Genomic DNA, 14,082 nt, shown 5'->3' with positions numbered 1-14,082 from the left:
TGGGAAATGGTTCCAAAGTCGATGTGATCGCGGTCAGCACGCTACCTCTACATCTACCTTCGGGATTAGTTTTAGACCTGAATAATTGTTATTTGGTGCCATCATTGAGCATGAAAATTATATCTGGATCTTGTTTGATGCGATCAGAGAATAATGGTTGTTCTATTTATATGAGTAATATCTTTTATGGTCATGCACCCCTGCTGAGTGGTCTATTTTTATTGAATCTCGATAGTAGTGATACACATATTCATAGTGTTGAAGCCAAAAGATTGAAGTTTAATAATGATAGTGCAACTTATTTGTGGCATTGCCATTTAGGTCATATCAGTGTAAAGCGCATGAAGAAACTCCATACTAATGGACTTTTGGAATCACTTGATTATGAATCACTTGGTGCTTGCGAACCATGCCTTATGGGAAAGATGACTAAAATCCGTTCTCCGGAACAACGGAATGAGCTACTGACTTGTTGGAAATAATACATACCGATGTGTTTGGTCCAATGAGTATTGATGCTCGTGGTGGGTATCGTTATTTTCTCACCTTCACAGATGATTTGAGAAGATATGGTTATATCTACTTAATGAAGCATAAATCGGAAACATTTGAAAAGTTCAAAGAATTTCAAAGTGAAGTGGAAAATCATCGTAACAAGAAAATAAAGTTTCTACGAATTGATCGTGGAGGAGAATATTTGAGTTACGAGTTTGGTATTCATTTGAAACAACATGGGATAGTTTCACAATTAACGCCACCTCGAACACCATAGCGAAATGGTGTGTCCGAACGTTGTAACCATACTTTATTAGATATGGTGCAATCTATGATGTCTCTTACTGATTTACCGCTATCATTTTGGGGTTATGCTCTAGAGACTGCTGCATTCACTTTAAATAGGGCACCATCAAAATCCGTTGAGACGACACCTTATGAACTATCGTTTGGCAAGAAACCAAAGTTGTCGTTTATTAAAGTTTGGGGTTGCGATGCTTATGTGAAAAAGCTTCAAACTGATAAGCTCGAACCCAAATCGGAGAAATGCATCTTCATAGGAAACCCAAAGGAAACTGTTGGGTACACCTTCTATCAAAGATCGAAGGCAAAATCTTTGTTGCTAAGATGGATCCTTTCTAGAGAAGGAGTTTCTCTCGAAAGAAGTGAGTGGGAGGAAAGTGGAACTTGATGAGGTAACCGTACCTTCTCTTGGAAAGTAGTTCATCACAGAAATCAGTTCCCGTGATTCCTACACCAATTAGTGAGGAAGCTAATGATGATGATCATGAAGCTTCAGATCAAGTTACTACCAAACCTCGTAGGTCTTTCAAAGTAAGATCCGCACCAGAGTTGTACGATAATCCTGTTCTGGAAGTCATGTTACTAGACCATGATGAACCTATGAACTATGAGGAAGCGATGATGAGCCTAGATTCCGCAAAATGGTTTGAGGCCATGAAATTTAGAAGGGATACATGTATGAGAACAAAGTGTGGACTTTGGTGGACTTGCCCGATGATCGGCAAGCCACAGAAAATAAATGGATCTTTAAGAAGAAGACCGAGGCAGATGGTAATGTTACTGTTTATAAAGCTTGACTTGTTGCGAAAGGTTTTCAACAAGTTCAAGGAGTTGACTACGATGAGACTTTCTCACTCGTAGCAATGCTTAAGTCTGTCCGAATCATGTTAGCAATTGCTGCATTTTATGACTATGAAATTTGGCAAATGGATGTCAAAACTGGATTCCTGAATGGATTTCTGGAAGAAGAGTTGTATATGATGCAACCGAAAGGTTTTGTCAATCCAAAGGGTGCTAACAAAGTGTGCAAGCTCCAGTGATCCATTTATGGACTGGTGCAAGCCTCTCGGAGTTTTAATAAACATTTTGATAGTGTGATCAAAGCATATGGTTTTATACAGACTTTTGGAGAAGCCTGTATTTACAAGTGAGTGGGAGCTCTGTAGCATTTCTAATCGTATATGTAGATGACATATTGTTGATTGGAAATGATATAGAATTTCTAGATAACATAAAGGGATACCTGAATAAGAGTTTTTCTATGAAAGACCTTGGAGAAGCTACTTACATATTGGGCATCACGATTAGAGATTGATCAAGACGCTTAATTGGACTTTCACAAAGCACATACCTTGACAAAGTTTTGAAGAAGTTCAAAATGGATCAGTCAAAGAAAGAGTTCTTGCCTGTGTTACAAGGTGTGAAGTTGAGTCAAACTCAAAGCCCGACCACCGCAGAAGATAGAGAGAAAATGAAAGTCATTCCCTATGCTTCGGCCATAGGTTCTATCATGTATGTAATGATGTGTACCAGACCTGATGTATGTCTTGCTATAAGCATAGCAGGGAGGTACCAAAGTAATCCCGGAGTGGAGCACTAGGCAGCGGTCAAGAACACCCTGAAATACCTGAAAATGACTAAGGATATGTTTCTCGTTTATGGAGGTGAAAAAGAGCTCGTCATAAATGGTTACGTCGATGCAAGCTTTGACACTGATCCGGATGATTCTAAGTCGCAAACCGGATACGTATTTTTATTGAATGGAGGAGCTGTCAATTGGTGCAGTTCCAAGCAGAGCGTCATGGCAGGATCTACGTGTGAAGCGGAGTACATTGCTGCTTCGGAAGCAGCAAATGAAGGAGTTTGGATGAAGGAGTTCATATCCAGTCTAGGTGTCATACCTAGTGCATCGGGTCCAATGAAAATCTTTTGTGACAATACTCGTGCAATTGCCTTGGCAAAGGAATCCAGATTTCACAAGAGAACCAAGCACATCAAGAGACAATTCAATTCCATACGTCATGAAGTGTCGGAAGGGAACATAGATATTTGTAAGATACACACGGATTTGAATGTTGCAGACCCATTGACTAAGCCTCTTCCACCAGCAAAACATGATCAGCACCAAAGCTCCATGGGTGTTAGAATAATTACTATGTAATCTAGATTATTGACTCTAGTGCAAGTGGGAGACTGAAGGAAAGATGCCCTAGAGGCAATAATAAGGTTATTATTTATTTCCTTAATTCATGATAAATGTTTATTATTCATGCTAGAATTGTATTGACCGGAAACTTAGTACATGTGTGAATACATAGACAAAACTTATAGTCCCTAGTATGCCTCTACTTGACTAGCTCGTTAATCAAAGATGGTTATGTTTCCTAACCACATACATGTGTTGTCATTTAATGAACAAGATCACATCATTAGGAGAATGATGTGATGGACATGACCCATCCGTTAGCTTAGCATTATGATCGTGTTAGTTTCATTGCTACTGCTTTCTTCATGACTTATACAAGTTCCTCATACTGAGATTATACAACTCCCGAATACCGGAGGAACACTTTATGTGCTACCAAACGTCACAATGTAAATGGGTGATTATAAAGGTGCTCTACAGGTGTCTCCGAAGGTGTTTGTTGGGTTGGCATAGATCGAGATTAGGATTTTTCACTCCGTGTTTCGGAGAGGTATCTCTGGGCCCTCTCGACAATACTCATCACTATAAGCCTTGCAAGCATTGTGACTAATGAGTTAGTTGTGGAATGAAGTATTACGGAACGAGTAAAGATACTTGCCAATAACGAGATTGAACTAGGTATTGAGATACCGACGATCGAATCTCAGGCAAGTAACATACCAATGACAAAGGGAACAACGTATGTTGTTATGCGGTTTGACCAATAAAGATCTTCGTAGAATATGTAGGAACCAATATGAGCATCCAGGTTCTGCTATTGGTTATTGACCGGAGACGTGTCTCGGTCATGTCTACATAGTTCTCGAACCCATAGGGTCTGCATGCTTAACGTTCGATGACGATTGGTTTTATGAGTTTATGTGATATGTTGTATCGAAGATTGTTCAGAGTCCCGGATATGATCACGGACATGACGAGGAGTCTCGAAATGGTCGATACATAAAGATTGATATATTGGACGACTACATTCGGACACCGAAAGTGTTCCGGAGAAGTTTCGGATAAAACCAGAGTGTCGGAGGGTTACCGGAACCCCCGGGGAACTAATGGGCCTCGATGGGCCCTAGTGGAGAGAGAGATGGGCCGGACAAGGCAGGCCGCGCGCCCCCTCCCACCGAGTCCGAATAGGACAAGGAGGGGGGGCCTTGCCTTCCCTCTTTCCCTCTCCTTCCTTCCCCCTCCCTTCCCCAAGTTGGAAACCTAGTAGGAATCCTACTTGGGGCGCGCCCTACAGGGGCCGGCCGGCCTCCCCCTTGCTCCTTTATATACGGGGGCAGGGGGCACCCTAGAACACACAAGTTGACAATTGTTTGGCCGTGTGCGGCGCCCCCCTCCACAATTACACACATCGGTCATATCGTCGTAGTGCTTAGGCGAAGCCCCGGGTCGGCAACTTCATCATCACCATCACCACACCGTCGTGCTGACGAAACTCTCCCTCGGCCTCAACTGGATCAAGAATACGAGGGACGTCTCCAAGTTGAACGTGTGCTGAACGCGGACGTGCCATAGTTCGGTGCTTGGATCGGTTGGATGGCGAAGACGTTCGACTACATCAACCACGTTAACTAAACGTTTCCGCTTTCGGTCTACGAGGGTATGTGGACACACTCTCCCCTCTCGTTGCTATGCATCACCTAGATAGATCTTGCATGATCGTAGGAAATTTTTTGAAATTACCACGTTCCCCAACATCCACACCATTCCAAGCTGCCGAGACAACGTCATGGAAACCGTCCCACTTGACCGAGAAGCTTTGGAAGTGGAAATGCGGACGGCCATGTGCACGTGGTATGCAATCAATCACAAGCGGGCAGTGGTCCGAGGTTGTTGATGCCAAACACCGGAGAACATAGTGTGGGTGGTCCGAATCCCAGTCCAGAGTGCACAGAACGCGAGCATTGCGAACCAGTGTCGGCCGCATTTGCTCATTCGACCAAGTATATCGCCGTCCGTGTAAGTAAATTTCTCGCAACTCAAGATCGTAGGTGAAGCGTCGGAAATGGTTCATGATGCGTTTGTTAAGCCTGCCATTGTTCTTGTCATTGACCAACAGGTCATGTTGAAATCTCCACCAAGCAGCCAGGGGCCGACACAAGTAGCGCGCTCATCTGGCAGGTCAGAGAGGAATTCAATTTTTGCTTGATCATCTTGTGTTCCGTACACTCCGGTAAGCCACCAGTCTTGGCCTCCTGCAGGAGAGGCTTCAAGAGCGGTGATGTGGTGCGCTCTTATGGACGGGTGGAAAAGAGCGATGAGATCGCACTGCCATGCCAGAAGGATCCCGCGCCGAGTCCCATCAGCTGGCAGGAAGTAGAAGTCCTAGAATTGCGGACCTAAGGTCTCGACCACAATCGGCAACAAGATCAAACTCATCTTAGTTTCAAGGAGACAAACAATACACGGGGATTCAGCGGATAGCGCACAACGCACGGCTGTGCATTTAGCCCGGCTATTAAGGCCTCGGACATTCCAGAACAGTACTTTGAGGTGTGTATCCATGAAGGAGGTTGGGGGCACGTTGTAGTGCCTTGCCAATCCCAGTCAGACATCGACGAGGCGGGACTGGGCCAGCAGGGGCTCTGTTGCAAGCAGATCAACAACGTTTGTGGGCACGTTCCACCCGTAGAAGTCCGTGAAAGCCTGGACAATGTCTCCTGCCAGGGGACGCTCGAACAGCTTGTGGTAGCGCTGAAGTGCCTCCTCAGAGACGGCCTCGTCATCTGAGATGATGCCCAAACGGCGGAGGAGCACGCATTTGGCCTTTGCCTCAGAGTTCAGTCCGCGGTCTGTCTTGGCAATGCGGTCACTGCACCTAGGGGTGAAGTTTGGGGGTAGCTCGAGGCGCCGGCGACGCGTAGCCGGTGTTGGGAGGATCGGGGCCGTGCGCGTCTAGATGCCTTCTAGGAACTCCAACAGTTCCGGTTGACTCGGGGGAGTGGCGCAAGTGGAGAGTTGGCCATCCAATGAGGAGCGTGGGGGTTGCATGGCGGTGTTGCAATTCGTGTCGCGTGGAAGGCCATGACTAGGCTGGACGGTATCCACATGCATGCAAAGGCCGGAGGCGCATGGGATCCTCTGCGGCTCTGTGGGCGCAGCGCCAAAGGAGCTTTGGGAAAGAAGCTCCTTTGGCACTGCGCCCACGGAGCAGGTGGAGAGAGAGAATGTCTGCCTTGATGTTTGGGGAAGGAAGCTGCAATGGGAATCCTATGGGGGGAAAAGAAAGCTCGGGTGGAGAAGACAAGATGCGCTGGGACGATGAATTGTTTGGGTGAAAATGACTCATAGAAGAAAGGAAACGGTGCAATGGCCCTTTGGGAGAGGAAAGCAAACATCAGCACGGAACCTGCTTGAAAGAAAATGAATACCAAACGGGGTAATAGGAAATATTGCGGGGGGAAATGTCAGCAAATGATGTGACATCACGGACGGACGAATTGTTGTTTGTAACTGAAGTACTGAACTGATGACATGGCATGCATGCTGAGGTGTGTTGTCTGTAACTGAAGTGTGACATGGCAATGCTGAAGTGGCAATCTGCATGTTGACAGAATGCGTTGTAGCGGGGATGGATTTCTTAAAAATGTAGGATAGGTATGGTAGCTTCATTTATTAGGATCTAAATGAATGATTTTTTTTATGAACTCATACACGAATGACCGATTGTTCTTGAATCTAACAAATTTAATGACCGTTTTTAGTGCCGATAGGCATATAAAATTCTAATGATTTTTGTATTAAATTTATATTGATCGAGACATGTAAGTAAAGATTACTTGTAGTAACTGACATCCCAAGATTACATTTATTTTAATGATTATTTGTAGAGTAGTAAATGGTTTTTTTATGTGGTGCGAAATATGCGGAAAATACAAAGGTGGACATGGTTCCATGTGCACCCGCATGAACAATAAATTAAAAAGAATAGTGGGAGAGTTCTAAAAATCTGAAATTTTGGGTATCAAACTTGGCCGACCATTCTATTCACGTGTGAAATTTCGTGAAGAAATAACACCTGAGGTATTCGTAGTGAAGAAAATACAATCGGTGCCTTACTATTCATCAAACAGTCCTTTTTAATATAGCATCGATTTTGTCGTTTTTTGCATGGAATATCACGAATGTCATTTCTTTGTGAAACTTTATACCCGAATGGTATACCAGTTGACTACGTATGTCACAAGAAATATCAGTTTTTTGTTTTGTTTTTTCTAGCATATTTTGAAATTTCACGATTCATAAGGGGTGTGCGTGAAACCATGTTCATCAAATTCGTGTCCACAAAGTATGCCCTCTTTATGCCCATTGTCGAAAGGGAAAATGCCTCTTCTCATCAATCAAAAATAAAAAAAGGGAAAATGCCATTGACTCGTTGCTGTCGGTGCCAAAACAGGGAAAGGCAAGAAGAGGAAAGAAGCAGCAGGAGCACGCGTATTGGCTCTCCTCCTACTCCTACCAACCACGCGACACACGAGCATCGTCTGAAAAACGCCCGAGCCGAGAACTCAGAACCGCGTCAACTGCAACGCTGGCGGCGCGCATAATAAGGAGAGTCCGTGCTGCCGTGATGGGGCAGAGCCACAGCCAAGCCAAGCCCAAACCGGACAGGCACGCGACGCCACAGCCGCGCGGCGACGACCAGCACCCGAACCAGCGAGAAGCCACCGGTAGGCGCCCGCCGGCCGCGCCCGCCATGGACACCTTCTTCCTGTCGCACGGCTCGCCCACGCTCTCCATCGACGAGGCGATCCCGGCGCGGAGCTTCTTCCAGTCGTGGCTGCCGGCGGCCGTCGCGGGCCCGGAGCGGCCGCGCTCCATCTTGATTGTGTCGGCCCACTGGGAGACAGCCACGCCGGCCGTCAACGTCATTCGCGGCGCCAACGACACCATCCACGACTTCTACGGCTTCCCCAAGTCCATGTACCAGGTCCGTTCCCCGGCTTGCTTTTCTTCCTTTATCGTGCAAGATTCCGTCGGGAATCCCCTTCTCGTTCTTGGTTCGACTGAGATGAGATGCGGTCCTTGCTGGTTGGGTCGATCAGAATCTGACCGTCCTGTGGATTCGCTGCTCCATTCCAATAGCCAAAACTGGCAGATCGTGCCGTTGTCTTGTTTTGGTTGGGGATTGGCCATGGCAGGGGCACACGCCAAAATTGGTTGGTAGTATTTCCTTTCCAGAATTTGCTCAAAAAAGTTGGACATCTTTTTTTTAACTTCAAAATTGTACATATTGAGAATACACTTTGGCGGATGGCTACAGTTCGTAGTTACTCCCTCTGTCCCAGAATTTTGACACTATGCTAGTTCACCTCTCTTCAGTAGTTCGAAAATTTGAATTAATTGGCTGGAGCATGAATTCAAATAATCGACGAGTCACTGTCTCTGCACCTCCTCTAGGTCCATAAACATGTCCTTAAGGAGGTGCTACAAGATATCGTACGCACTTTCCCATGAAAAGGGTGTACCCCGCCACCGGAGAGGGTGAGAAGAAGTCCGGCGGCGCGGCAGTGGATGTGAGGCGGCGCTAAGGTTTGGTGCTTTGTTTAGGTGATTGCTTCTTGGGTTTTAAGTTATATTAGTCCCAAGGAGGCGAGGTGAAAAGAGACAACAAAATTGGGGAGGAGAGGATGCGGTTAGAGTTCAATTAGTGGGGCTAGGTGAGGTAGAAGGGCATGTCACCAGACGAAGAAGACAAGGAAGAGACCAGAAATTTGACTATGATCTTAGAAGTCGTATATTCGGGCCTCTTTGACTTGTCGAATTCTAAAAGCACAAGAACATTAAAAAATGTAAGATACGATATCATGGCACACTGAACCACATATGAATTGAAATCACGGGAGTTATGTAATGTAAATTGTTTGTTTGCATCACAAGAATCAATGATCTCTTCCAAAAACAGTAATTAGGTGCATGCCATAGTTCCCATAGAAACAAATAGTTGTTCCTTTTCTGAATTCCATTCAGAAGTGACCACAGCAAAGATTCTTATTAGTTCCATTCCAATCCTATAAATAAACCAAACAAGGCACGGAGAAAAGAATTATACGAAATACATAATTCTCCAAAACTCGTACGATATCTCTTTGAACCAACGGCGCCCAAATGTCAATCTGTATTGTGGACTTTGTAGTAGGTTCCTGACGGATAATTTGCATATGGAGCACCCGTGATAAACACTAAGCCATATTGAATAGAAATTATGCTAGACAAATGGAGTAGTATGCAACATCCACCTAATCAGGGTATCACCAACCCCCTGGCCCCATGTGGATATCGTTGGGCTTACTCATCAGATGAGGTATATGCATGATGGGCTTGTCACTGTCATTTGAAAGGTTGATGATTGATCAACAGCCACTACATTAAGACAATTCAGGCGTCAGAGGTGGTCGAAATGAGCATCCTTTGATCAACTGAGAATTTGAGATTCAGCGGCTACTGCTGACCTTCCCTCAGAAATATTCCGTGTTGGCTTGCACCGCCCAGATCCAGAACTGATAAACACGGTCTCGTTAAAAATAAGAATTAGTTAAACATGGTCTGAAACAATTCAATTCGTGTTTTCAGTCTTCTCTGCTTAAACTAACTGAAGTTTCGAACCGTCCAGCTCAAGTACCCTGCGCCGGGCGCCCCCGATCTGGCCAAGAGGACCAAAGAGCTCCTGGAGCAAGGCGGGTTCGGGCCGGTGAAGGAGGACCGGAGCCGCGGGCTGGACCACGGCGCGTGGGTGCCGCTGATGCTCATGTACCCGGATGCCGACATCCCGGTGTGCCAGCTCTCCGTGCAGACCGACCGCGACGCCACCTACCACTTCAACCTCGGCAAGGCGCTGGCGCCGCTCAGGGAGGAGGGCGTCCTCGTCCTCGGCTCCGGCAGCGCCACCCACAACCTCCGCAAGATGGGGCCGTCCAGCTCGCCGCCGCCGCAGTGGGCCTCCGACTTTAACACCTGGCTCAAGGACTCTCTTCTCGGAGGCAGGTACGACGACGTGAACGGGTACGAGGAGAAGGCGCCCAACGCCAAGACGGCTCACCCGCGGCCGGAGCACCTCTACCCGCTGCACGTCGCGCTCGGCGCCGCCGGCGACGAGTCCAAGGCGGAGCTAATCCACAATAGCTGGACCAACGCATCGCTCTCGTACGCCTCGTATCGTTTCACCACGAAGAACTGACGGCCTCCATCGAGCTGTGTTGGCTGGCTCGCGCGATCCTCGGTGGCTTGGTTGGCACTAGTAATAAGCATGTCACGCTAGGTGTGGTGGGCTCGTGGGTCTTGAAATGTGTTGTGAAAGATCATTTGCTTTCGTGTTGGGGCGTGATCCTTGACAGTGTATTACTCTTGCTGTCTTACATGGCATGTTTTACGTAATTCTGTTCGTCTCTGTAAAAGAGTTCATAATTTTTCAACACTTTGATCGAGGTGCCTTGAAACAACACAACAGCAACGGTAAGTCACACACTCTTTAGGGCCAGTTCTTTTCGCCTCGTAATTCTCCAGAATATGATTATGGGATACTGCCCACAGAATCGTCGGCCCCCAGAATTGTCTGTCCAGTTCTTTTCTGTAATTTTAGCATGTGATTGTTCTATGAGTTGTTTGTTGAAATGTCTGTAACACCCCTAGATAGAAGCGAGTGATGAATTAACACCTGATATTTGGTTTGTTGTGTTACTGAACTTGTTCAGAAATTGCATGGCCTCCCAAATAGAGATGACACGGACAGAGCACTTGGATCAGATGGCATACAGTAGCAACCAAGAGGCAGTGGGAAGAGAGGAGCTCAACAGAGGCTGGCTTGGGCGACGACGGCGTGTCCTGCTGTAGGGCGCTGCTAGGACGGGGCGGCGTGGCCGGCTGGAGGCGGGGGGAAGGGGCGACCGGGCGGGGAGCGGTCTAGTAGAAGGGGTGGCCGCCCTGGGGCGGCGTTGTACGGGCCTCCTGCCGGTGTGTCCTGCTGCAGGGCGCGGATGGGACGGGTGCCATGGAAGGCTGGAGGCGGGGGGAAGGGGCGGCCGGGCGGGGAGGAGTCGAGGAGAAGGGCGGCCGGCCTAGGGCGGCCTCGTAGGGGCCTCCCGCTGGCGGATCTAGCGACGTCGGGGCCGGGAGCTGGCTAGCGGCGCGCCAAACCCTAGCTCGAAGTGGCTGGGACGATGGGAGTGCGGTGTGGACGAAGCGTTCGTCAGAAAATCCCCTGCTTTGCCTCGCTCGGTCGGCTGCCCAAGTGGCATTCTGGCCGTAAATAGGGTTGCCAATAGGGGTATTGGTTCAAAGCGAACCGTTTTGTTTTGAGGAAATGGCTAGAATTACGAGAATTGCCAAGTTTCGGTGATTCTAGATTGCACTGCAATTCTGTGATAATTTTGGATGATTCCTCAGGCAGAGTTGAGTTCTTTTGTCACTTTGATTCTCCGAGCAGTAATTCTTCACAATTGAGTCAAAAAAATTGGCCCTAATGAGGGAACGAGCACACGATCTTTATTTTAGGAGCTTTGCTAGACACATGGGGTTTTACTGGCCAATCAGGAATCAATGGTTGTAATTTAGTTAGGACCCTGATAAGTGAGATTTGGATGTTACCCCGACATGGAGTGTCCATTACTTGACTTGGCAGCACAACCTTTTTAATTACATGTCCCCTTTAAAAATTTGTGTGGGTCGGCTACCCAAAGATCTTTTTTTAACACTGTACAACGAAGATGTCCACATACATGCACATGCACATTCGTAGTCGGAAGGAACAACTTCTCCCAGTGAACGAACATTGCCGGAAAGACTGAACCAAGTCTAGGACTTGAACCTTGACGACTGGTTCCACCACATAGAACCTAACCATCTGAGCTACACTCAGTTCGATGCTACCAAAGACTACTAAAGATCTGATAATGTTAAATTGATAAACGCAACAGTTATCAGTAACAAACACCTTCAAGACAAGATGATGAATTGCTGCTTCATCGTTGGAAGAAGAACAAAAGCAACAACAAAATAAACTGCCACTAGCCATTAAGGTAGATTGAAGCGGCCGGCGACCATATTTATGTAGCCATATTAGTCATGTATATGCTGGTGAGCAGACTAACTTGATAAAGATGGTTATGCTTACTTATTAGACACCATGATAACCCTTTAGTTCTCTTTTTTCCGATGGATGGCCTTATAGGTTAGCTGCTGAATTCTTCCCAACGAAGTAATCCAGGGGTGATCAGAAGATCTACAAAGAGATTTTTTTTCCTTCATATAATGGTTTTTAGCCCACAAAGTAAACCCAGCGATTCCTTTCATGGATATTTTCTTCAAGGGGCCACGTGGTCAATCAAAATAGAAAATAGGAAATCAACTCTTGACTGTAATTAGTCTTACATTTTTCCGAGACTACACTCTTCTTGCACAGCACTATTTTTTATAGTACCCCACATAGTGAATCTATTGACTTCCTTTCGTCGCAACTGTATTTTATTCGGACGGATTACGTCCAGAACTAAAATGTAACACAGCACACGAGAATGTCAAAAGGAGAAATGCTGAGAAAGTCACCAAGTCGGAAGAACTCCATCCATCAACCACCACGCTCGCAGCGCCCATAAGTAGAGGGGCTGCCGGTGATGGATGAGGCAGAGTTCGTAGAGCCGAGCGCAAACCAGACACCAGCGCCGGAGGTTGCCATGGACACCTTCTTCCTGTCGCACGGCGCGCCCACGCTCTGCATCGACGAGACGATCCCGGCGCGGAGCTTCTTCCAGTCGTGGCTGCCGGCGGCGATCGCGGGCACGCAGGCGCCGCGCGCCATCCTGGCGGTGTCGGCTCACTGGGAGACGGACGCCCCGGCGGTCAACGTCGTCCGCGGCACCAACGACACCATCCACGACTTCCATGGCTTCCCAGAGCAGATGTACAAGGTCCGCGTTTGGCCGCCCCTGTCGACATCTCTTCTTTCTTACTGCAAATGCGTCACGAATGCAAGTTGACATTGCTCGGTCGCACGTATGCATACGCAGCTGACGTACCCTGCGCCCGGCGCGCCTGACCTGGCCGAGAGGACCAAGAAGCTCCTGGAGGACGCGGGGTTCGGGCCGGTGAGCGAGGAGCACGGCCGCGGGCTGGACCACGGCGCCTGGGTGCCGCTGATGCTCATGTACCCCGACGCCGACATCCCGGTGTGCCAGCTCTCCGTGCAGACGGAGAGGGACGCCACGTACCACTACGACGTCGGCAGGGCGCTGGCTCCGCTCCGGGACGACGGCGTGCTCATCATCGGCTCCGGCACCGCCACGCACAACCTCGCCAAGATGGGGCCTCACGACGCGCCGCCGCCGCAGTGGGCCTCCGACTTCGACACCTGGCTCAAGGATTCGCTCATAGACGGGAGGTAAATATCGACCATGGCTATGAGCCGGTGACAAACTTGATTGGAAACTCGATCATCGTCGTGGTCGTGTTGATTTTTGTTTCTACGTTTTCATTCGTCATTGGCATGGCCAGGTACGAGGACGTGAAGCGATACAAGGAGAAAGCGCCCCAGGCTGAGGTGGCGCACCCTTCGCCGCACCATTTCTACCCGTTGCACGTCGCGCTTGGCGCCGCCAGGGAGGAGTCCAGGGCGGAGCTGATCCACCATAGTTGGACCAACACCAGCATCTCCTACTCTTCATACCGTTTCACCACGAAGATATAACGGCCTTGAGTTATCTCGTTTGTAATAAAATTGGTTGAGGCCATGAGGAACTGAACTGTTTGTGTGTGTGTGACTGTATTATCTTCTACAATAAGAAAATTGGTTATCTCTTTTTTTAGGGGTTATGTCTATTCTAAAATGTCTATATTCTTACGACTCTATTATTAAAGTTGAGGATTTGAGTTGAAAGTTAGGATTCTAGAGTAGACACTTAGATTATTATGATAAGTTGAAAGTTGTGGAGTCAGGGCATCTCCAGCCGTTGGAGCCCCCCAGGAACAATCGGTGGATCAAAAATAGAACGCCCGGGGGGGGGGGGGGGGGGGGGGCAAAGCGCTTCCGCTGGTGCCCCAAAGAATCCGTTTTCCCAGCTGTTGGTGTCCTTAGAAGAATTCGCCAAGCA

The 14,082-nt window shown here is 47.8% G+C and overlaps 2 protein-coding genes across 2 annotated transcripts; both read left to right on the top strand.

Annotated features, from left to right (window-relative positions):
* The first annotated feature begins 7,484 nt into the window (after positions 1-7,484).
* Positions 7,485-10,459, top strand: LOC123071629 (extradiol ring-cleavage dioxygenase). The gene is made up of 2 exons (XM_044495209.1): positions 7,485-7,931; positions 9,615-10,459. Exons 1-2 carry the CDS (start codon positions 7,572-7,574, stop codon positions 10,176-10,178), a joined length of 924 nt encoding a protein of 307 aa, XP_044351144.1. The 5' UTR covers positions 7,485-7,571; the 3' UTR covers positions 10,179-10,459.
* A 581-nt stretch (positions 10,460-11,040) lies between these two features.
* LOC123066028 (extradiol ring-cleavage dioxygenase) lies at positions 11,041-13,787 on the top strand. Its single transcript, XM_044489197.1, has 3 exons — positions 11,041-12,903; positions 13,003-13,373; positions 13,487-13,787. Exons 1-3 carry the CDS (start codon positions 12,610-12,612, stop codon positions 13,677-13,679), a joined length of 858 nt encoding a protein of 285 aa, XP_044345132.1. The 5' UTR covers positions 11,041-12,609; the 3' UTR covers positions 13,680-13,787.
* The last annotated feature ends 295 nt before the right edge of the window (positions 13,788-14,082 follow it).

This window comes from Triticum aestivum, chromosome 3B, assembly GCF_018294505.1.
Source record: "Triticum aestivum cultivar Chinese Spring chromosome 3B, IWGSC CS RefSeq v2.1, whole genome shotgun sequence".
Classification (NCBI taxonomy): domain Eukaryota; kingdom Viridiplantae; phylum Streptophyta; class Magnoliopsida; order Poales; family Poaceae; genus Triticum; species Triticum aestivum.
This window is presented reverse-complemented; position numbering and strand designations above follow the sequence as displayed.

Coding starts and splice junctions, on each gene's coding strand:
- LOC123071629 (XM_044495209.1), top strand. CDS start 7,572: ATGGGGCAGAGCCACAGCCAAGCCAAGCCCAAACCGGACAGGCACGCG. Junction 7,932..9,614: donor TCCCCAAGTCCATGTACCAG/GTCCGTTCCCCG, acceptor CGAACCGTCCAG/CTCAAGTACCCTGCGCCGGG.
- LOC123066028 (XM_044489197.1), top strand. CDS start 12,610: ATGGATGAGGCAGAGTTCGTAGAGCCGAGCGCAAACCAGACACCAGCG. Junction 12,904..13,002: donor TCCCAGAGCAGATGTACAAG/GTCCGCGTTTGG, acceptor ATGCATACGCAG/CTGACGTACCCTGCGCCCGG. Junction 13,374..13,486: donor GATTCGCTCATAGACGGGAG/GTAAATATCGAC, acceptor TGGCATGGCCAG/GTACGAGGACGTGAAGCGAT.